This window comes from Chiloscyllium plagiosum, chromosome 9 (assembly GCF_004010195.1).
Source record: "Chiloscyllium plagiosum isolate BGI_BamShark_2017 chromosome 9, ASM401019v2, whole genome shotgun sequence".
Classification (NCBI taxonomy): Eukaryota; Metazoa; Chordata; class Chondrichthyes; order Orectolobiformes; family Hemiscylliidae; genus Chiloscyllium; species Chiloscyllium plagiosum.
In genome coordinates, this window is record NC_057718.1 from 24,980,217 (window position 1) to 25,004,626 (window position 24,410).

General features: G+C 39.5%; 1 protein-coding gene across 5 annotated transcripts in view; it reads right to left on the reverse strand.

Annotated features, from left to right (window-relative positions):
- LOC122552701 (regulator of G-protein signaling 7) overlaps positions 1-10,854 on the reverse strand; it is a 450,150-nt gene extending 439,296 nt beyond the window's left edge. Inside the window, exons 1-2 of one of the 5 annotated variants that reach the window (XM_043695584.1) lie at positions 10,645-10,854; positions 9,747-9,873 (exon numbers count right to left, since the gene is read on the reverse strand). In XM_043695584.1, the coding sequence (XP_043551519.1) occupies positions 9,747-9,830 (84 nt within the window). In that variant the 5' untranslated portion in view covers positions 9,831-9,873; positions 10,645-10,854. Of the gene's footprint in view, positions 1-9,746; positions 9,874-10,260; positions 10,336-10,644 lie in introns of those variants that run through there. The other 4 variants (XM_043695581.1, XM_043695583.1, XM_043695582.1 and 1 more) reach the window with 4 other exon arrangements.
- Between the last annotated feature and the right edge of the window lie 13,556 nt (positions 10,855-24,410).

The following is a 24,410-nucleotide window of genomic DNA, read 5'->3' on the forward strand; positions in this document are numbered from 1 at the left end:
GAAATGCTTCTAAATGTGGTGTGATTCACTTTTGTAAGAAGGACACAGAGACACAATATAAACTCACCTTCTGACTCCCAAAGCCAATTCACCAGAAGCCATGAGTGTGATAGAATGGCCCCCACTTGCCTGGATGAGTGCAGCTCCAACAAAGCTTAAGAAGCTTGACATCAGCCAGAACAATGCAGCTTGATTAGCACCACATCCAAAAACATCCAATCCCTCCACTACTGACTCTCAGTAGCAGCAGAGTGTACTGTCTCCAAGATACACTGCAAAAGAAATTCACCAAAAATCCTTTGACAGACCCTTCCATTCCCATTACCAATTCCATCCAGCAGGACAAGGGCAGCAGATACATGGGAAAACCACCTATAAGTTTCCCTTCAAGGGACCTGCAATCCTGACTTGGAAATATATCGCCAGTGTCAATGGGGCAACATCCTGGACTTCCCTTCCTAACCACCTTGAGAGTCTGCTTATACCACATGGACTAAAGTGGTTCAAGATGTCAACGCATCATCACCTTCTCCAGGGCAACTAGGGATGGGCAATAAGTATCAGCCAAATTAGCAACACTCACATCCCAAGAGTAATTTTTAAAAATGTATGTCCAAACTTTCCTACATGTTAATAAATTCCTATATCAATTGAAGTATGTTATAAATAAATGAATTAATGTTTTTCTTGGGCACAATCATAGCCTAATTTAGACCATCTTTAGCTACATGGTGCAAGTATTTAATGTTATTTTAAACATTGTTTTCTCTCACTTCCCAAAAATAAGAATCCAGCACTTATTCAGCAGGCTGATATTACCATAATTTTTTTGTGAACATTTTATATATTTAAGGTAATGCACAACCTAAGCTCATTTCCAGGCAACAACACATTGAGGGTTAGAGCAAAGCTAAAAACCACAGAACAGAACCATGTCAACTCACTTGGGGGTATTATTTCCTCAGAATGCCTTCATGGATATGCACTCCTGTGTAACATATAAGAAGGTAAGATATAATTTCCTTAGGGTGCTTATTAATATTATTATTGTCCTGAAAAAACATTGACATGAAAAAAGACCAGTGCAAAGTGACAATGGACTTCTTAATTATTAGTACTGTCACACTTTAGTCTATTCCATAGCCTAAACTGAGTGAAAAGGAAATAATGGTGAATGAGAAAAATCTCTACTTGTAAGAAATTACCAAGGATTGTGAAGACCTTCTTAGAGTCCAAACATTATATAGCTGTGAAGCTGTAAGCCTGAAGAATGGAAATGAAAAGGTTCCATGAGAAATATATCTTTTCATTCTGAACGGAGATAGGTCATTGAAATAAAAGCCAAAGTCTACACAGCTTATGGCAATAATTTAGAATGCTAAGTGGAAGATTGAGGGGAATTACAGACATTGCAGCCATTTCTAATTCAGATTGGCAACCCCATCTGACTCCTGCAAGCAATGCTGAAGGTATACTTGCTGGAAGTCTCAACTGAATTCTGTAAGAAAAACGCACTTAAAACCATAACAAAAATATTCAGCAAGGGCATCAGATAAATCCTGAACTTCATTATAGTTACTCCTTCTGTCGGGACTGCTGATCTTTTATCAATCAGTTTATGCCTAGAAATTAACCAGGATGTCTATATTTAATGCACCAAACTATTTTATATCAGTCAAGTCAGATATCATTAGCATTTACTCTGCTGACCTCCAATCAGGATCAATACAAGCTACTGAATGAAATAACCTGATCCTGAAACTATCAAGAAGTAAATCAGACAAAAAAATGATAGGTTAACAATGATTATTTTTAGAATCCCAGATGGTAGCACTTAACTATTGAGTAAGCAAAGTGTTAGCACAGACTTAGTAAATGAAATAAGTAGTAAATGCTACAACAACAGTTCATATGTATTTCAGCACTAATCCTTGCGAACTATAACATACAACTGAAGTTGATAGCTGCATTTGATGTAATGTGGATAAATTAATTTTGGACTAGATTCCTCAAATCAAAAACAAGTTAACAGAATTATACTGCCTGTCCACAAAATATAATTTTTTTATACTTACACTGAGAAAACATCCTCCTTAGGAACTGGTGTGAGTGAACTGATTGTCTTGTCTATATCTCGAAGAATTGTGTTATCCTTCCAAAATGCAGCATCAGTAATCTCAACTTATAGACATGATATCTGCTTCTCCTGGGTAAATTCACCTTCCTGTTACTGTATCTGGACTCGGTGATTTTTTTGCTTTTTCATTCACAGGTGTGGGTGTTGCTAGCAAAGTCAACGTACATTCTTAACTGCCTTCGAGAAAATGGTGATGAGCTGCCTGCTCAAACTGGTGCTGTCTTGTGATCTGGGTCCACCCACAGCATTGCTAGCCAGTGGATGCCAGAATTGTGACACCTTGCCAAAGGGACTCCATAGTTCCAAGTCAGGTTGACGTGTGTCATTGAGGGAACTCTGTAAGTGGTGGTGTCAGCAAGTATCCGCTGTCCTTGTTCTCCTAGATGATAGAGGCTACTGGTTTGGGAGGTTGTTTTGAAGAAATCTAGGTAGGTTGCTGCAGTGCGTATTCCGGGTGGTTAATTTTCCATTGGTGGTTGAGACAGCAAATGGTTAAGGTCATGGATGGGTAGCATTCAACTGAGCTGCTTTGTTCTGAATGGTGCAGAGTTCTTGGATCTATACTCATACAGTCAATTGGAAATTAATCCATTACAAATCTGACTTCAAAGAACCACAGAATTGTTGCAATGTAGACAGAGGCTATTCAGCCTATTGTGGTTGCACAAGCTCTCTGAATGAGCATTATGACTTTGTGCCATTCTCCTGCAACCCTGTAACCCTGGACATTGTCTCTACTCAAACAAACATATGATGCCCTCTTGAATGCTTCAGCTGAACCTGCCTTCACTACTTGCTTTCAGCCAGTGCATTCCAAACTTTACTTGTTGTGCAAAAAAGTTTTTTGTTTCTCACTTCGCATTTGTGAGACTTTTGCCTTGTAGCTGGAATGAAGCTTCAGAATGCCAGAAGGTGAGCCACTGGCAACAGCATGCCCAGTATCTGTCCTTTAACCACAATTAAGTTTTTGCTCAATGATGACTCCAGAAGTTTATCATTGTGGACTTGATGGGCCAAATGGCCCGTTTCCACACTGTAGGGATTCTATGATTCGATGAATTTTGAAGACACCTAATGTTTAAACTTCCCATGAGTGTCAAAAAGAAGTTGGACTTCCTCTTGTTAGAGATAGTCTTTGTTTGGCACTCGTGTAGCATAAAGGTTTCCATCACCTATCAGCACAAACCTGAATCAGGGTCATGCCACAAGCCTATTTGACCTCTTCATTATCTAAGATGATGTGAATAAAAGTAACATTGTGCAGGAGGTTTCCTCACTTCTGAGCTTTTGATGGAAACAAGGACACCAATGAAACAGCTAAAAATGGCTGGCCCAAGGACACTTCAGCAACATCCTGGGACTGAGATAATTTGTTTCCAACAACTTAAATCATTTTTCATCATGCTCGTGGAGACTTTCCCAAGTATTTCCCATTTCACTAAGGTTTCTGGAGACCACACTCAGTTAAATGCTGTTATGAAGTCAAGGTTAGTCACTCCCACTTCACCTCTACAATTTAGCTCTTTGTTCATGCTTAGACCAAAGGGTGAAATGAGGTCAGGAGCTGAATGGACCTGATGGAATTCAACTAAGCATCAGCGAGTAGATGATTAGTGAATAAATGTTGATTGATAGCACATCAACGAAAGCTGGTATCAGTTTGCTATTGATAAGAAGTGTACTAATGGAAAGAACTGACTAGACTGGATATGTCCTGCTTTCCATCAGCAAGACATAGCTGAATAATTTTCCACTTTTCTGGATGCATACCAGAACCATAAAAACACAGGAAGAGAATGGTTAGTGATGCAGCTTATTCTGGAACACAAACCTCCAATACTGCAGCCAAAATGTTGGGGCCCATAGCTTTGTGTATCCAGTGCTCCCACCTGTTTCTTTATAAATTGTGGAGACAGACTTCATCTTTAGGAGTTAGCCAATATGGATTTATCTAGTAAGCATTTCCAGAAAAACTGTTTTTTGCAAACATTCAACTATGCATTCTGCATTCATGAGTTAGACTCTACTACCACTGAGGATGGGAATTTTAATACAGCCTACTCAACCTACCAGTTATTTAAGTTTTCACAACTACTTGAAATTGGCAGTGACAGAATTGCAATTTAGGCTCTGATCCATTGATTGTGGAATTGCTTAGCTCTATCTGAAACATACTGCTTCTGCTGCTTAGAATGTGGACTTGTGTTGTAGCTTCACCAAATTGGCATCTAATATCTAGTTATCCTAATGAAGCTCCTGGCTACTCTCCTGCACTCCTCAACAAGCCAGGTTTGATCCCCTGGCTTGTTTGCAAGACATTTCTACTATTGCTGATGGTCCACTATGTCTCTCATAGTTGTCCAATGTTGTACTGCTAAATTTGTTCTGAATGTATCCATTTTCCAAAGTGGTAATGCCATAAAACATGATGGCCAGTGCCCTCAGTAAGAAGATGGAACTTCATCTTCTCAAGGTCTTTGCACTGCAACATTGATTGGGCAGGTACACTTATGACAAACAGATTTGTGAGGGTGAGGTCTAGTGGGTTGGTTTGCTTGCCACTTGCTACAGGCGCAATCTGACAGCTATACCCTTTAGGACATGGACAGCTAAATAAGAGTGGCACTGCCAAGCTATTCTTCATGACAGACTTTGATGTTCTGCACCCACGGTACCACCTCAGTTTTCTTCCAAGTGATGTTCAAAATGGAGAAGTACTGATCCATTAACTTGAGAAAAGGAAGTAAGTAATAATCAGCAGGATGTTTCCTTGTTTACATTTGACCAAATGCCATGCAACTTCATGGTCTCCAGAAGTACTGTTGAAGACTCCCAGGTCACTCCTTCATGACTGGACCAATCTGTTGTCAGCTCTGGTGGGTTTAACTTGCTGGTGGGATAGCATTTGCTTGTCATTGGTGGTGGAGAGGTCTGAGGAATTGTGTGAGTGGAATTATTTTATGATTATGGCTATGTCAAGCTATGGCTTCACTGATTGAGGATTTTGTCACATGTTAATAAGGAGGACTTTTCAAGATAATTTGGGGAAACCATGCCTTTTCCAAATCCAAAGCCAAGGTTGAAGATGTGTCCAGTTTTACTCTTGTAATTGTTTTGTTGTAGCAATTTGAGCTGAGTGGTTTTGTGGGACCTTACAGAAAGCTATAACAGTCATCCATATTGGTGCCTTCTCAGAGGAACTTGTACACTTAAAGAGCACACTTCTTTCTGCCTCTAACTAGTTAGTATAAGTTTTCCAACCATTTCCTCTCAAATGGAGATGTATTTTAATTTTATAAGAACTCTACTGCATATGCAAGACTAAAGCTCCCATGGTTTCTACTACAAACTCTGCTTTCAGAAATATGAAAATGACAGTCACTAAATTAAGAACTAAGGAGCAACAACTGAAAACTAAAGACTGATGAACTTAGTGTCAGAAATAGTATCTTATATATCCTTGACTTTCAAAGAAATCATATCAGTTCTACTGAACAATCAGCATACGACATGAAGTTGGAGATTTCAGCCTTTTTGATGTCAATCATCTTATACAGCCTTATACAGAGGAGATAATTGATCTCCTCTGAATGAACTGCAGCACTTAGACATACCAAATCACTTGTTTACAGCCTACCTTCTCAGCTCTTTGCTAACAAGGGAGTTTCACAAAAATCTATGGAAAGAAGGATAATTTTTCTACCTCTGTTAACAGGTCATCTTTATAACTGTGGTTTTTGCAACTTGATTTCTATTCTTGTAAGGCATACTTTGTTTATTTAAGCACTTACAGTTTAATTATCCTTGGCTTTTCCTCTTCCTAGAGTTCAATTTAACTACAAACTCCAATTACACAGTTAGGGGAGATGTGATGGCCTTGCGGTATTTTTGTTGGGCTATTAATCCAGAAACTAAGGCAATGCTGGGTTCAAATCCAGTTATGGTAGAATTTGAATTCAATAAAAATCTAGTGTTAAGAGTCTAATAATAGTTGTGAAACCATTGAAAACAAAAATCAGGTTCACTAGTGCCCTTTTGGGAAGGAACCTACCAAGCTTACTTGATCAAGCTTACATGTGACTCCAGACAACGATGTGATTGACTCTTAACTGCTCTCTGTACACATAGGGGATGGACAATAAATACTGGCTAAGCCAGCAATGCCCTCATCCCACAAATAAATTAAAACAAAAAATATTTAAAGCATTTCTTCTATATCTCAAGGTTAGTTGATACATTTCTCCATTTGAATACTCCTGGAAATTAGTATGTATCAACATCTTCAAAGAAAGAACGAAAATTGGAAGAGCTTTATTATGATCTAAGTCCTAACAGAAAAATGTGTAAGTTACTACATACCCCCTGTACTATGTGAGGTATTGCACAATGTTGAAAAATAGTCTTCTAGGTACAGCTTGAAATTCTCATTGACTCCCATAGTCCCAGTTATTTATGGTTTCATTTGATTACATAACAAAATAAAGTTATATTGAAAATATCTCATGGTTAACCTGAGTACTACTTTCTATCTCCACTGCACCCAGATCTACAAGAATCTGCAAGTAAATTTGAAGTTTCAATTCTGATATATTAAGTTCACCCTACACTGTGTATATGTATGAAATTGCAATTTAGGAATTGCAAACAATGTTACTCATCATATTGTTTACTGGTGTATAAAAATTGAAAGTTCAAACACATATGCATCCCATATATGACCATTTTTACTTTGAAAGAAGTACAGTATTTGGTCAATTGTCACTCATGGAAATTCATTTATTTGTATTTCATCTCCATGCTGCCATCTACTGGGACCTCCATGGCCTGACTGTGAGGTGGGCTTTCCAAATATTTTATTCAATTGTAAACAATGCAGTTTAGTGCATATCACAGCTAGGTTAATGTTAGTCATTTACACAAGTTAAGCAGCTTTTCATAAAGTGTAAAAGCATTATTTTGTTCTACAGTTTACTTATTTACTATTCCCACAAATGATATTATGTTTCTCAAAATCATTAAGAGGAATATTGCAGGAGTGCATCATTTTTTTGTTTGACAGTCATGCAGTTCTGTTATGAATAATATCTTAACAGAAGAAGAAAACATTCATCTTAATGTTCTCTATTTTTGTCAACAAGGATTTCATGCCAGTCATTGACAGACAGTCATCTGCAAGTGAGTCACCTGATATTGTGAGCAATGATATTGAGCTTTATTTTACTGACTAATCTTGGGAAATTCCATTCTGTATTTTTCACGAGTGAATCATTAGTACAAACAATCATTTCTTAAATCAGGAACACTACAAATGCAAATTATACAGAGCAATGCTCTTTTAAGTTCTTAGAATAGTAACCATAGCTATGCTCTTATTTACTCTGTAAAAACAATGCAAAATGTGTAGCAATAAATCTCAGCAAGTCTTTGACTCTGTAGTTAGCATCCCTGCATATAAGGCAAAAACACTAGCTTTAAATGTTGACATGGAAATGGGATTCATGTTGCAGTTCAAGAGGTGACATTCCCTCAGTTACAAATCCAACATTTCCCCACTGAAGCGTTCAATGCAAAGGGAAGAGAATAAACCACAAATTCACTTTTTAAGGCAAAGCAAAGAGGTACATAACAGTTGTGTTTACTATTGAATGTCTTTCCACATCTGCACTGAACTGGTTCCTCTCATCTACACGCATTTTCCAGCTCAATTTTGTATAATTTTCGACAGGTGATGTCTGTGGCCCTGGGAAGACTACCTCCACTGTTACAGCAAGAGTCAGATGAAGGAACTGAATGATTCTGGCTAAGTTTGCAGATGATACAAAGATAGTGGAGGGACAGGTAGTATTGAGGCAGTGAGGAGGCTGAAGAAAGATTTAGACAGGTTAGGAGACTTGGCAAAGAAGTGGTAGATGAAATACAATGTGGGAAAGTATGAGATCATGCACTTTGGAAGGAAGAATAGAGATGAAGACTATTTTCTAAATGGGGAGAACATTCAGAAATCTGAAGTACAAGGGGACTTGGGAGTCCTAGTCCAGGTTTCTTTTAAGGTAAACTTGCAGGTTGAGTCAGTAGTTAGGGAGACAAATACAATGTTGTCATTCATCTTGAGAGGATGAGAACATAAAAGCAGGGATGCACTTCTGAGGTTTTATAAAGCTCTGGTCAGACCACATTCAGAGTATTGTGATAAGTTTAGGGTGCCATTCCTCAGGAAGGGTGTATTGGCCCTGGAGCAGGTCCAGAGGAGATTCACAAGAATGATCCCAGGAATGAAAGGCTTAACATATGAGGACCATTTGAGGACTCTGGGACTATACCTGATGGAGTTTAGGGGGATGAGGGGGATCTGACTGAAACTTACAGAAGACTGAATATGGCTTGGATAGAGTGGACATTGGGAAGATGTTTCCATAGGCAGGAAAGACAAGGACCCGAGGGCTCAGCCTTAGAGTAAAGGGAAGACCTTTTAGAATGGAGATGAGGAAAAACCTTTTTAGCCAGAGAGTGGTAAAACCATGCAATTCATTGCCACAGAAGGCTGTGGAGGCCAGTTCATTGAGTATATTTAAAACAGAGATCGATAAGTTCTTGATTGCCAAGGGGATCAAGGGTTATGGAGAGAAAGCAGGAAAATTGGGTTGAAAAACCCATCAGCCACGATTGAATGGCAGAGCAGACTTGGTGGGCCAAATAGCCTAATTTCTGTTCATATGTTGAAAGTCTTATGGTCTATTGTCAAGACTGTATATCTCAGTTCATGTTGCCCCATCTGCAAAGTATTTCCCTCAGCTGGTACAAACTCAAACTCATTTTTTTAAAAAAATAAACATCAATAAAAACGTATGCTGCTGAATATGTATGATTTTGTTACTGTAAATACCTGGATAGATATTTTCGACCCATGCCAATGATAAAGTGGATATTTAATTCATCCCCACAATCTACAGCATAAGTAGTTGGGCAAAAAATGCTCTAAAAATGCGTGTGATTCATGAGGACAACCGGATTAATACAAACTCATCTTTCTTGCGAGTTCACACAGTGCTAGCTGCAGCCCACTGTTTGTGAGCATGTGGCGAGGTTAGGATATGTACCCACTCTGGCTCAGATTTGCTTTGCAGTCACCTGTCACTCTCGTGCCGTCACCTTAAATCGTCACATTATGTCCGTAAGGCCAGCTTCAGGACTGAGACCCAATGCTGACAAACCCCAAGCTCCAGCAGCGTTCAGACACAACACACACTCACACCTAAAATACTCTCTGAAAGAAAGCGCTCTCCAGCTGCCCAGCATGACCATTCAACAATCAATGGTTAGCTTAAACCTCCCCACCGCCCCGAGCTCCAAGCGTGTTGGGACACGTCGGGAACAGGGGAACCTAATTGTGGACTTGTTGGGCCGAAGGGCCTGTTTCCAAGCTGTAGGGATTCTATGTATTACATCCAGCTCAATGACTATTTTATTCTTCCCAACCACAGCCAGAGTGATAGGCAAGACACACCACAAAATATCATCGGTTCCGAACAACGTGCTGCACGTAGTAGCTTTAAGAAGCTGCCGCATCTTCCGCCACAAGTTATATGCATTTCCCCACTGACTTGCCTACCTTTCTATATACTAGCATGTTCGGCGATTCGTCTGCCATACCGTTGTTACTGGCGTTCTGCCCATAACTATTTCCTTGAGCCATCGCAAGGTCTGTGTTGAGCCGCTGTCGGATTCCCGATTTTTAACTAAACAAGAAAATGAGATGAAACTAAAGTCAGGCGCCACATTAGTATAATAAATGAAGTAGCAGCAGAGGGCAATGTACGTATACCAACGCAAGAGGGAGGAGGGGTGCAGGCAGCACTTCATATAAACTTCGACTCTAAACCCCTTTATGATTTTATGACCGCGGATTTGGAAGGTAAACCCATCACAAAAGCACATGCGATCTTTGCCCTGAGTTATGCCTACGATAAGGCATAGCAGAAATGGGAAACGCAAGATGACAAACCATCCGAGGCGTGCAAGCAGTTCTCAATAAAATGTATAAAAATGCGAGCAAGATTGCAAAACAAAATGTGACCGGGGATGCACTGCAAGTGTTCATTCAGTGCACGTTCCCCGCGCTGTACCGTTATGCGAGTGCATGCACTGGAGTCTCCTCCGAATGAAATCTCATGTTATCAAATGGTTTGCATGCAGCTTCTGCTGTGCATTCAGATGCAGCAACGGGTAAAGGATGAACAAGAGTGGCGGACGGGAAAGCGCGACCAGCCCGAGCCTTGAAACAGGTTCAGCACCACGGACAGCGACCAGGGCCGGCCACAGTGGCGGCTGTGGAAGCACTGAGGCGGGTGGGATAAATGATGCTAACTACAGTACCGCACCTCATTGCTGAAGGCTTTGCTTCTCCTTCTCTCCAACATCCCTCACCTCTTGCTATCTATTGAAAGATTCTTTTTTTTTCCCCTATAAAATACAACAAAAACTAACGACGAGCTTGTACCGTGATTTACCTCAAGCCCGGCGTACGGCACACGCCAAGAGCAAAAGCCTCCTTAATTCTGTAATGTTCCTGTCCGCTCCAGATCCCGGCCTCAGATGATTCATTGAAAGGGCTTGCGGATGGTTTACCACTGACTCGCGGCTTTTTTCTTCTTGCTTCCCCCCCCCAACTATACCTCTCTCTCTGTGTCTGTGCCTTTCAACCTTGTTCCTGGGAAATGTGTTGCAACACGAGCGCGCGCTCCTCGCTCCCTTCGCGCGTTCCTGGGAGATGGAAGGGGTGGCGCGCACTCGGTCGCTCGCACGCTCCCGCTCCAGGGACTGGGGCTCGGCGGCAGCTATGGTCCAGCCTCCCCTGTAACAGAGCTGCGGAAGTGATGATGGTGGGCTGGAGTTTCTTTCACCCCGGGCCTCCCAGCGGTGTAGCACGCCTTGAAGCTGCCAACAGTGAGCTGGCCAACTCTTGTGAACTACAAATGGGCACACTTCCAGCTGGGGTAGGGGGAGAGGGGCGGGCGGTACTGTTGAAGCAGGTAATTGGGAGGGGAGAGGAGATTTCTGATCACCATGAGTGCAGCGGCGTGGAGAATGGTCTTGCAAAGTGTGACAACGGGGCCTTGATCGCCAAGTGTGGCGGGGCTGGTGTTGGAGATTGTGGAACTGAAACTTGCCTCACAATTCTATGTTCTGTATGCGGACAGACTCACTCGCAGTCCGGCTGATCGAATTGTTCAAAGTCACCCCAGAGGCTCTCAGTCTCCCCTAAGCTGTAATGGAAATTAGAATGGTAGAGGCGTTATATTAAACAAATAGACAGGATAATATCATATTCGCATAAAATAGCGAGATGGCAGCAAGGTTAAAGCTCTGGTTAGCCCCATTTGGAGTACTGTGTCCAGTTTTGGTCCCCACACCTCAGGAGGGACATACTGGCACTGGAGCGTGTCCAGCGGAGATTCACACGGATGATCCCTGGAATGGTAGGTCTAACATTTGAGGAACGGCTGAGGATCCTGGGATTGCATTCATTGGAGTTTAGAAGATTAAGGGAAGATCTAATAGAAACTTACAAGATAATACATGGCTCAGAGAGGAAATTGTTTCCGTTAGGCGAGGAGACTAGGACCTGTGGACACAGCCTTAGAATTAGAGGGGGTAAATTCAGAACAGAAATGCGGAGACATTTCTTCAGCCAGAGAGTGGTGGGCCTGTCGAATTCATTGCCGCGGAGTGCAGTGGAGGCTAGGACGCTAAATGTCTTCAAGGCAGAGATTAATAAATTCTTGATGTCACAAGGAATTAAGGGCTACGGGGAGAATGCGGGTAAGTGGAGTTGAAATGCCCATCAGCCATGATTGAATGGCGGAGTGGACTCGATGGGCCGCATGGCCTTACTTCCACTCCTATATCTTATGGTCTTATGGTCTAAATAGTTATTTAGCTTCAGAGGAATAGAATAAGTGGACATGACGTTGTATGGAGAAATCAGTAATGAGATAGTACATTTTAAATAAACGGGGGTGTATTAAATAAACTAACTTAATACATGTGTGCATTGCTATTGTATGTTCTATATTTTAAATGTATTATTCGAAATTGATTCTTTAGGTGCTTACGTGGTCCAGTGTGTCTGAGGGTAATCCAGCGCATCTAACAAATAGACTCCTATTGAGTAAACAAGGTGTAGTTTATTACATCTCTATAACTATTTACAGGTTGTAAGAATAGGCCGCATGTCAGTATAAAGACCTGTCTCTGATGAGATCCTACTCTCATTTTCCACCAAATCCTCGTGATATCATCATTGTTGGTGCTGCTGATTGCATTAATAAAGTATTAACCCTTTCAGACCATAAGCAACATTTCCAACAATTTTTTTTATTATAGCTATTATTGTTATATATTTGTTTACATTATTACTTTTAGCAGCACCCCATCAGCAATAGTAAGTTTTTGACTTGCAAACTGAGGCAATTTGGAGGTTACACTATTCCCTTAATGTGTTCTGTTTAGATTTGCAAGAGTGGTCTGTGATCCAAGGTTCTTTCCTGAACTAGAAAGTTTTTAATCTGTTGTATTTCTTCCATTGTGGTCATCAGCCCTGGTAGAGAAGGCTCACTTGTTCTTTGGTATACAGGTTATCTTGAATTTTAGATATTTCTTGTCTCTTCTTAGTTGTGCCTTCCATGCACCACACCTTTAATTTATGTCCGTGGATTTTTGTTCTCAATCCAGACGTACTGAAGTAGATAAACTTTCCACTTCATCCTGTTCATTCGTTTTGATTTTCTTATTTGCCCAGGATGACTCAACCATTAGTAAAATCAATCTATTCACTTCCTAAGTTGTGTTGCTTGAATGTTACTTTTGGCTTGCTGGAATATCCATTATGGTTGTTCAGGATTCTTCTTTGGAAGATATTCGACTTGAACCTGAGCTTTCTTAGTCAACTCAGCATCTAATGTGTGACTTGGATTCATTATAATTGGTTGTTCACTTTTTGACATTGCAATCTGACTCAACTCAGATGCAGCTACCTGAATTGTCTTGAGTGGGGTATTCTGCTCAGTTGTTGCTTCTTTGTTTGGTTTCCTTTCTTTTGTTGATTAACCCCTTTTAGCTTTCAAATAAAATTGAGGTCAATTTAGAATTCCTTGTAATGAGGTACATACAGGTTTTCTAGAATTTGGTGCTTTCTACATTGGAGAAGTGCTTATAGCATACCTTTAACATTGAATATAGTTCTCCCCAGACCCTATAGTTGAAGTTCTGTAAACAATGTTCATCAACCAAGGCTCACAATCAGATAATACTTTCTCTCATGCCTAACTTGAAATTTATGAGTTGTCTATTGTCATAAATGTCTGCTTGCTAGAATATTTGGTCTGGGTGACTGATTTAATTGGAAAAACATTTAGTTTTGACTTCTGCCGGAGACTGTTCTACCTCACCTACCACTTTGTGTGGGTATTTCATTGGTCTTGTCATTTTCCGTGGCTGTATCCTGCTTTGACACATTTTTCAAAAGCTTTCTATGTTTTACAATAAAAGCATTCAGTTTCAACAATTGGATGCAGTTCATACCTGTGTGGTTTCTTTTCTACATGTAATTAGCAAATATTTTTAGTGTTTGGTGTCTGTCCTACCTGTTGCATTGATTTATCATGTACCTATTTTATGATTTGGTATCTTAAAAATTGAATGATTTCCAAAGAGTCTCTGTGTCAAGTTTGATTTCTTAGGATTGATCGTTTACTTACAGACCTCTGCTTCACTCAACATGTGACTTGCCTTTAGGTGAGTCAAGTCTTCTTTGAATATCATAAATCTATAATCATCATCAGTCATAAACATCAGTAATGCCTACCACAATTCAATGTCTTATGAATTCTGATTGTAATTCACCGTAGTTGCATCTCTCCACTGTTCTGTAGAAATAATTAATGAAATAATGTATGGATTCCTATAGGATCTTGTAGTCTTCCATTTTCTTTCTTGCTTTTTGAACATTATCCCATACCTTTGCATTGCAGTGGAGGTTTTCTTGTCTTTCGCAGCTTTAATATAGGACTTCTCACCTTTCCCGGCTATAACAGGATCTCCCAAAAATCTCCACTTTAGTCCATAATTGCTATTTCTTTGAATTGCCTAACACTTATCTGTTCTTAATGGTTGGCTCAAGATTTTCCTGTCTCTCCACTCCTGGTTATGCAGCTCCATCTTGGTGATGTTAGCTCTGCATTTTTTTCAATCCATGCATGATAGTACCTGTGTGCTATGAAGGCAACACCCAATCTGATCAGCAACTCGTTTTTAAAATTCTTATCCTTTCAGCCTCAAATGCTGTGCTATTTAAAGACTCCACTTTGCAACAGGAATTTTCAGCTTTGACTCATACAGTTGCTACTCACTCACTGGCTGAATTGTCCTGCAAACTATTGCCTCACAATGCAGCTTGTGCCTCTATCTTGGAGCTGAACATTTCCTCTGTTGTAGCAGAGATCTTATCAGATCTTGAATACTTTGTCATTCTTTGAAGAGGTCTCCTGCACTGAATGCTTCCACAAGGATTTTCTTTATTCATCCATAGAATGAGGCTGTTCCTGGCTAGGCCTGAATTTATTGCCCATCCCTAATTGCCCTACCACATTGCTATAAGTCTGCAATCACATGTAGGTCAGACCAGTTTTCTTCCCGAAAGGACATTAGTGAACCAAATGGGTTTTCCAACGATTGACAATTCGACTCTTAATTCCAGATATTTTTCATTGAACTCAAATTCCGCTATCTGCCATGGTGGGATTCGAACCCGGGTCCCCAAAGCATTATCTGGATTGCAGCTTATTTTTAAAATTCTCATGGTTTGCTGTCCTAAGCAATTGGGGATATCTTTTCCTTGAAGTCTTCTGGACTAGTGGTATGTTTGCCTCATTGTTACAGTTTATGCTGAGCATAATTTTCTGATCTATGCTAATTATCATGTTTGTGCTGCCATTGTATCTTCCAAATTTATGAGTTCCTTCAGAGCTTGCGTGATCTAGTGTGTGTGAGGGTAGCCATCTTATGATCTAATGATGAGAATCTTGTAGTGCAAGCAAGATGTAGTTTATTAAATCTCTGCAACTTATTACAGATTATAAGTATACTATCTACATTACTGCAAAGACTATTCAGAAGACCTAGCCTTAGATCTGTCTCTCTTGAGATCCTACTTTATTCTCTCACCAAGTCCTCATGCCATTGTCATTTTGGGTGATGGTTTACACACTCAACAAGTGTTAACTCCTTCCAATCCTGTTTAAAACAATACTTACAATTAAGAAGGAAAACATCTCCAGGAAATGTTTAAATCAGTCAGTATTACATTAGCAATAGAAAAGATGTGGAATTGCTACTTAAGTTAGGAATGGAAGAACATCAAAAACAGAAAACCATGTCATAATTAATAGCTAGCATTTGTTTCAGAAATGAAAATCTTGCTTGGCTAACATTACTGATTTTTTTTGTAGAGTTGACAGAGACTAATCAATAGGATGTAATTTACCTAGAATTTATAAAGGCATTTAGTTTATTATATGGTACCTTCTTAATGAATAAGGTTAAAAATATGCAGCTAGAGGACAAGATGCAGAAATGATTAATAGTTGGATTCAAGACAAAGAAGATAGTGGGAATAAAGGGTAGTTGTTGACATTAGTCAAGGTTGAATAGTGTAATCCACCTGAATCAGTGCTGGGACAACTGTTGTTCAAAAATGTCATCAACTATTTGAATCAAAACACAATTTCAATATTTGCAGATAACACAAATTTTAGGGGGAATTAATCAGCACTGAGGCAAGGCGCAACAAATTACAAGTCCATTAATACATTTGCAAAATTGGCAAATATTTGTCAGCTAAATGTGAGGTGATGCTAGGAATGCTAGTAAGGTCACATTTTATGTGGAAACTGTTGGTCCAGGTAGATGGATGAAAAATGATAATGGCCTACATCATAAATAATTATTTGGTAGAATGTGATTGTATGGAACTTTTCTTTTGTAATTTTAGAAATGCCTACTCATCAGCAACTTAGTGAACATGTTAAAAATGCATAAATTGGTACAGTCAATCAGCAAGATTTCTGACTTTCTGAAGGAATGTAAAGGCCAAGCCAATAAAGTTCATAATAGAATTAAAAACACTTGTTGTAAAATATAGTGAACTCTGAAGGCATGATACATGGTAAAATCGAAGCCAGGTATGGAAGGTTTGAGTTATAAAGAAAGGCTGGATAGGCTGGGACTTTTCTCACAGGAGTGTAGGAGATTAAGAGGCGACCCTATGGAAGTTCACAAAATAATGAGAGGTATAAGTAGAGTTAATGGTTGTTGTATTTTCTCTATAATGGAGATTTCAAAATTAGGGGCAGATTTTTAAGGGGAGAGATTTAAAAAAGACGTGAAGTGCAAATTTCTTACACAGAGGTTGGTTCGTGTGTGGAACGAACTTCCAAAAGAAGTGGTGGATGTGGGTACAATTACAATGTATAAAAGACATTTGGTTAAGTACATGAATAGAAAAGGTTTGGAGGGATATGGGCCAGGAGCAGGTAGGTAGGACTAGTTAAATTTGGGATTATGTTTGGCATGGATTGGTTGGGTGAAAGGGTCTCTGTTTGTGCTGTATGACTCTGTGTGCTGAGACTTGATTTTTACTTTGTGTGAATTCCAGGAGGTTGCCATTTGATAATTTATGTCAAGATCAGAGTGGTGCTGGAAAAACACAGCAGGTCAGGCAGCATCCGAGGAGCAGGAAAATCAATGTTTAGGGCAAAAGCCCTTCATCGGGAATGAGCCTTTGATCTCCTGCATCTACAGTCCTCACTTTCGCCTATTTGACAATTTATGTTGAGGTCAGCCATTACATATGGTTTGTAAATGCAAGAAACTGAAGAAAAGAAAACCCGGCAGAGTCGTAAAATAAGTTGCTGAAAGCTGATGACACCATTTTGGCTAGTGATATTCATTATTCATTGCCAAGAAGTTTCTTGGGACTCCACGATCTTTCCAGAGTCCCAAGATATCGCGATGGCCTGGGTTGGGAGGGTTAAATGTTCATCCTGCTTCTGCTGTGATGCGGAGCTCTGCAGTGCGATTTTCTCAGATCGCTGCCATCCTGGATCCCTCCCAAATCAAGAGATTTTAAAAGCATTTTGAGTGAACTAAACAATACATTAACAAATAATAATGATGAAATATTGATACAATAGTTTTCCTTCATAAATGTTTACAGTGTGAATTTTTCTTGTAAATATTAAGATAAGCATTTCTCGGCAAGAGGAAATTACTTTTGAGGAGAGTAAGTTAAACCAAAATATTTTATAAGTACATGGAAAAAGAGCAAATTAACCAATCAAAACTTATAGTGGGAAGCCATGTTGGAATAGTATGCATTCTGGAGGATCAATGATATGGATTTACAGCTCTATCTTTGATCAGTGTTACTTTTGTGCAAAGCACCTCATTGAGAACATGTGCCATAAATGTATTTCCCTTCATTTTTCCAGAAATTCCCTTTTGGAAAGCTTTTTAAATGTTTACCAGTCATTGCAAAGGATGTCATTTGTATTTTGTCCTTAAATTAATTTTTAATGTTTCTCACTTACTTTGTAGAGGCAATAGTTTGTCCTTTCAATGAACAAAATACAAAAGAAAACTCATGCAAAGCATTTTTCACTTACAATATATCTCAGATCAAAATTCATGGGATTGCAAAGCAAAATTAGAAATGAATGATATCCCTTTATTAACTAATTTAAAATCACTCTGTGTCCTTTCTCAAAGTTTAACTGCATTAGATAACTTTTAATATCTCATAATTTATATTGTTACTGATGCCTCCCATAGTCTGCAATATGGCTTTCAATTTTGTCAGATTATATTAAGAGATCCAACCGGAACTCTATCAACAAACACATCGAATTAAACCCTGTCTACCATCCCCTGAGAAAAAGAACAGTAAATAACATCACCACAGGAAATGATGTCATCACAGGAAATGACATCGCCTACCCAAAGAAACCCAAACATATAAATAGAAAGCAGGAATTCTCAACTGTGCTTCGCCTGGAGGCCCACTGAAGATGTTATCTAGTAGGGTGACGAAACGTCGGGAAATGAATCTTCCAGCTCAGCGAGCAAACCTACATACAGAACTCAACCTGAGCTACAAATCTTCTCAAAACTCGCTATTGCAATTTATATTAGATAACTGGTAGACAGCACAATGAAGAAGGCATTTGGTATGCTTGCCTTTACTGTTCAGTGCATGGAGCATAGGAGCTGGGATGTCACGTTACAGTTGTACAGGGCATTGGTTAGGCCGCTTTTGGAATACTGCATGCAATTCTGATCTCCCTGCTGTTGGAAGGATGTTGTGAAACTTGAAAGGATTCAGAAACGAGTTATAAGCATATTGCCAGATTTGGAGAGTTTGAGCTATAGGGAGAAGCTGAATGGGCTGAGGCTATTTTTCCTAGAGTGTCTGAGGCTGAGAGGTGACCTTATAGAAGTTTATAAAATCATGAGGGGCATAGATAGAGTGAATAGCGAAGGTGTTTTCCCCAGGTTAGTGGAGTCCAAAGCAAGAGAGCATAGGTTTAAGGTGAGAGGGGAAAAATTTTAAAAAGACTGAAAGGACAACTTTTTCATGCAGAGAATGGTGCATGGAATGAACTGCCAGAGGAAGTGTTGGAGGCTGGTACAATTACAACATTTAAAAGGCATTTAGATGGGTATATAATAGGAAGGGTTGACGCCAAATGCTGGCAAATGGGACTAGATTAATTTAGGATACCTAGTCAGAATGGACAAGTTGGACTGAAGGATCTGTTTCCATGCGCTATGAGTCTATACTACTTAATTGATTTCTGTTATTTATGTGAACAGGCAAATTACTTTTAAAATGAGAAGAAAAAGGAACAAAAAAGGGAAACTGTAAGATATAATGACATGAAAGGACATTATATCATTAAATTCAAGTATGTGACTACTTGAAACGATACTCATAAAAATGTCAGAATTTTAGAATTTCTCCAACAAGAGTGATTAACATCTAGAATAGAATGTTTGTGCAGGAATACCAAGCCATCATTCAAACGGGAACTCGATTACTTTCTGCACGTGGAAAGCATTATGTTAAAGAACATAGATGGGGTTGGCTTTGCCGAGTTATGTAATCCGCTTACAGTGTCAAGGAGTCATAGAGATACACAGCATGGAAACAAACTCTTTGGTCCAACTTGTCCATGCCAACCAGATACCTTAAATAAATCTAGTCCCATTTGCCAACATTTCGCCCACATCCCTCTAAATCCTTCCTATTCATGCACCCATCCTGATGCCTTTTAAATGTTATAATTGCACCAACCTCTAGTACTTCCTCTGGCAGCTCATTCCATACACACACCACCCTCTCAGTGAAAATGTTGCCCTCTTAAGTCCCTTTTAAATCTTTTGCCTTAAACCTATGTCCTCCAGTTTTGACTCCCCCATGCCAGGGAAAAGATATTGTCTATTTACACTATCCATGCCACTCTTGATTTGATAAACCTCTATCAGGTCACCCTTCAGCATCAGATGTGCTTTGGAAAATAGCCCAGTCTATTCAGCCTCTCCCTATAGCTCAAATCCTCCAACCTTGGCAACACCCTTTTCTGAACCCTTTCAAGTTTCACAACATCCTTCCAATAGCAGGAGGACCAGAATTGCTTGCCATATTCCAATAGTGACCCAACCAATGTCCTGTAGAGTCGCAACATGACCTCCCAACTCCAATGCTGAATGTACTGACCAATAAAGGCAAGCATACCAAACATCTTCTTTACTAACTTATCTACCTGTGACTTGAAACTTGCTTGATGACCTTAGAGGGTTGGAGATACATTCCCCAGAGTCTTTTTCTAATTGACTTAGGGGTTTTTCTCTGCTGGTTTCTTCTTTCAGCAAAGAAATTCTATGACTCAGAGGGAGGAGACTAACCGTGTGATGAACAGGCTGAGAAGATTGCTTAGATAGTTTGTGTCCTTTTTTCTATGTTTGATCATGCATGAACTACTCCACTATTATCAAGATAAAGTAAAAAATATGCCTGAAACACAAAAATCATTGTTGAGTGGTTTCCTCCATAAATCTGTTCATTTGACAAGCAGCAAAGAATTTTTGTAAATAAATGAGTTTCTGAAATGGACTAGTTATCTCTTCATAAAACAAGTTGATGAATTATTTAATTAGTTTTTGAATCTGTAAGAGGGAGACAAAATATCCAAATGCAAACACATCCAAAGCATTTTATATCTAGGGCTCTGAATCACCAGTTGACTATGTTCAATATGATGCAATAATACCACCTATAATTTACAAAATGATTCTCCTGACCTCTTGCCATAAATTTGCTTGAAGTTCTGTAGGAATATCAAAATAAATATTGTTGTTTCTGTCAATCTTCTTTGCAAACTTTTAGCAGTAGAATGGAAAAATCTGTATTGTAATCTTTAAAAGATTCATTCGTAGCAAGAAATAGTAACAGGTAGAAAGTTATGTCATACCTACTGATCTGTGAGCCCCATTGTGGACATCAATCCCACTGAGGTGTGTTTACAAAAGCTAAATCAGTAATGGCTGAAGACGGCAATGATATTAGATAGTATAGAATCTCTGCAGTCAATTTTTGTGGATTCCTAATGTGAAGACCAATATGAACAAATTTGTGGAATTATTTGATCTCTTGGATTTCAAATGTCTATGAGGCAAGGCAATGAACTCAAAGCATGAAACATCTGGAATGATAACATGAGTATGCAAGTAACAGCCACATATGGTTGTGACAGACTGGAGGAGAATTTTCTTTTTTTAACATTATAATTTGTTTTGATTCCCACTTCAACCTGCGTGGAGAAGGGGCTGAAGAGGCTCTAAGAGGTGGTGAGTCAGAAAAATGCCATCCAAGCTGAAGTCATTTTTGTACTACAGGAATTATACAATTATAACAACACAGATGGAGGCTACTCAATTCATTCTGCCTTTGCAATCACTTTGAAAGTGCTATCTCGATACTCTCATTCTCCTGTCCTGTCATAAATCAGCAAATTTCTCCTTTCCAAGTGCATATCCAATTTCCTATGAATAGTTACTACCATGAAATAACTCCACCAGGGATGGTATTCCATTACCAAGTCACCCTTGATTTACACTTGGAGAGTCCCTGACACTGATCCCGCCCCATCAGAGCCAGCTCTCAGAGTGGGCAGAATGTCTGACATACTTGTTTATATCTGTCAGCCAAGGCTCCCAGATTGAACCAGGCTAACTGCTTGAATGAGGGAACTCTATTCTATGTGGGTCAACCTGGCTAACCTTGCTACAACTGCTGAACAGTAACTGTTTCCACTATCTTTTCAGAATTGTGGCAGGTATGCCACAGGTTGAAAGAGAAGAAACACAGTTTTAATTCCAGGTGGATTTTGGGCAGTGAGCAGCAGAATGTGTTTGAAACTCACCAGATGCCCCCAACAATCATCCAAGAATTTTTAACTCCTGAAATGGAATGTCTCTTCTCAGTAGAACATCTTTAAATATCATGCATATCTTGAAACCAGATTTTAATTAGATGTAACTCTGAAGATGGATGAGGGAGATCCAGTAGATGTGGTGTACCTGGACTTTCAGAAAGCTTTTGATAAAGTCCCACACAGGAGGTTAGTGAATAAAATTAGGGTGCATGGTATTAGGGGCAAAGTACGAGATTGGATTGAAAATTGGTTGGCTGATAGGAAACAAAGGGTAGTGCTAAACGGCTTCATTTCGGAATGGCAGGCAGTGACCAGTGGGGTACCTAAATACAGTGAAAAGCTTTGTTTACAAGCAGTACAGGCAGATCAACGACAGCAGTATCTGTAAACAATGACATACAGATTGTAGAGTGGGGGGAAAAAACTTGAGACAGACAGGTTACTTTGAATAGGATGTATGCTAGGCAAGATGAACATTGGCATGATCAGCATTATTTGACGTGAGAGAGTCCATTCATCAGTCTAAATTTGTCAGGGAAGAAGCTGTTCCTGGACTTGCTGGTACGTGTTCAAACTTGTGTATTTTCTGCCCTGACGGAAGATCTTGTAGGAGAGCTTTACCAGGGTGCGATGGGGCTTTGATGATGTTGGTAGCTTCCATGGGTGGAAGGTTGGCTTCTGTGATGGTCTGGGCTGTGCCCACAACCCTCTGCAGTTTCTTATGGTCCTGGGTAGAGCAGTTGCCGTACCAGGCCGTTATGCATCTGGTCTGTATGCTTTCAATGGTGCATCTGGAGAAGTTGGCGAGGGTCTTAATGGACATGTCGAATTTCCTGAGCCAGCTGAGGAAGAAGAGGCGTTGTGCCTTCTTGACAATCACATCTACGTGGGAAGTTCAGGACAGGTTGCTGGTTTTCGTCACTCCTGGGAACTTGTCGCTCTCCACCCTCTCAACCTCAGCTCTGTTGATGTGGATGGAGACGTGTACTCCTCCTTTCTTCCTGAAGTCAAAGGTCAGTTCTTTAGTTTTGCTGACATTGATTGAGAGGGTGTTCTCAATGCACCCCCATGTCACCAAGCCCTCTATCTCCTTTCTGTATTTATTGTGAACAGCTGGGGACCAAGCACTGAGCCTTGTGGTACCCCATAAGTCAAAGTCAGCCATCATGACAATGACCCATTCATTCCTACTCTGTTTCTGTCAGCCAATCATTAATCTGTGCCAGGACATTACCTCCCATCTCCCAGATGCTTTAATTTTTGAACTAGTCTCTTTTGCTGGGAGCCTTTATCAAAAGCCTCTTGAAAATCTAAATTTATTACATCCACTGACTCCCCTCTATCAAATACGGGGTAGACCATTTAGGACAGAGATGAGGAGAAACTTCTTCACCCAGAGAGTGGTGGCTGTGTGGAATGCTCTGCCCCAGAGGGCAGTGGAGGCCCAGTCTCTGGATTCATTTAAGAAAGAGTTGGATAGAGCTCTCAAAGATAGTGGAATCAAGGGTTATGGAGATAAGGCAGCAAGAGGATACTGATTAGGAATGATCAGCCATGATCATATTGAATGGCGGTGCAGGCTCAAAGAGCTGAATGGCCTACTCCTGCACCTATTGAATATTGTCGCAGTTGAAATGATGGAACAAGAAAACGATTTGTCACAAATTACAACCATTAAATTCGCTGAAGCTTACTTGAATGTGATGGTCAGGATGAAGAGGCAATTTCTTTTCACATTCAATGGGAGTAGCATCCCTAAATACCTCGTGAATCAGGCGCAAGGAGAACTTGTTGAGATTGGCATTTGCAGGAGCATCACTCCAATATCTGGATGATGTACAGAAAGCACTTGAATAATTTTCCAAGTGTACATGAGTGCAAGGATAACCTTTAAACATCAGGAAGAAACAAATGATGAACAAACAGCAGTCTACAGAGAAGTCATTGTTTACTAACTCAACTCATATTGTATCCATTATGGAAATTAGATCCTGTACCAATAAAGGGACAAACAAATTATAGACTGTTCCAGATGTATAATATTTAATAACATATGGGAAGTGATAAAATAGTCCTGAACTTATAAAACCATATATAGGAAACATGTATATCGCTGCAGAAAATTGTATATGTTATAAACTGCCATTCCTTTATTTTCAGTTGCATTGTGCATTAAAAACTGTTTGGTACAGATTTTCTATTATATTAGCATTGTTAAATAACTATTCACATGTTAAGCATCTGAAATCCTCCTTCTGTCAAATAATTTTGGTGATAGCAGCAATTTTTTCATTTATAGACCAATCGCATGATGGTTTATTTAGGTTATTAGAACTGCTGGCATGGAAAGGAGCTGATATCTCGCAGGAATGTTATTACTCCTAAATTGTACTTGTTATTTTCTATTCAAGTGTTATAATGCTGATGATATGATATCATGAAGGAAAGCTCATTTAGCTCCAAAACTCTTTTTATTAAGAATTCAAAAATTTATCAATTGATCCAAAACCTTATGAATGTTAGATTGTTCTCAAACAACCTGTGTTTAACCAGAATATTGTTTTAAAGCAAAAAGAAAAAAAAGCATACTGCTTAAGAAATACCTGGGGTAACATTCAGCTAAAAATTCAGAATCAGTTTGCAGCTCTCCCTGGGTTTACATATATTTGAGCTTAAAATAGGTTTTTTTGTTTTCAGTCTGAAATCACATTAGTTATTAGAAATTG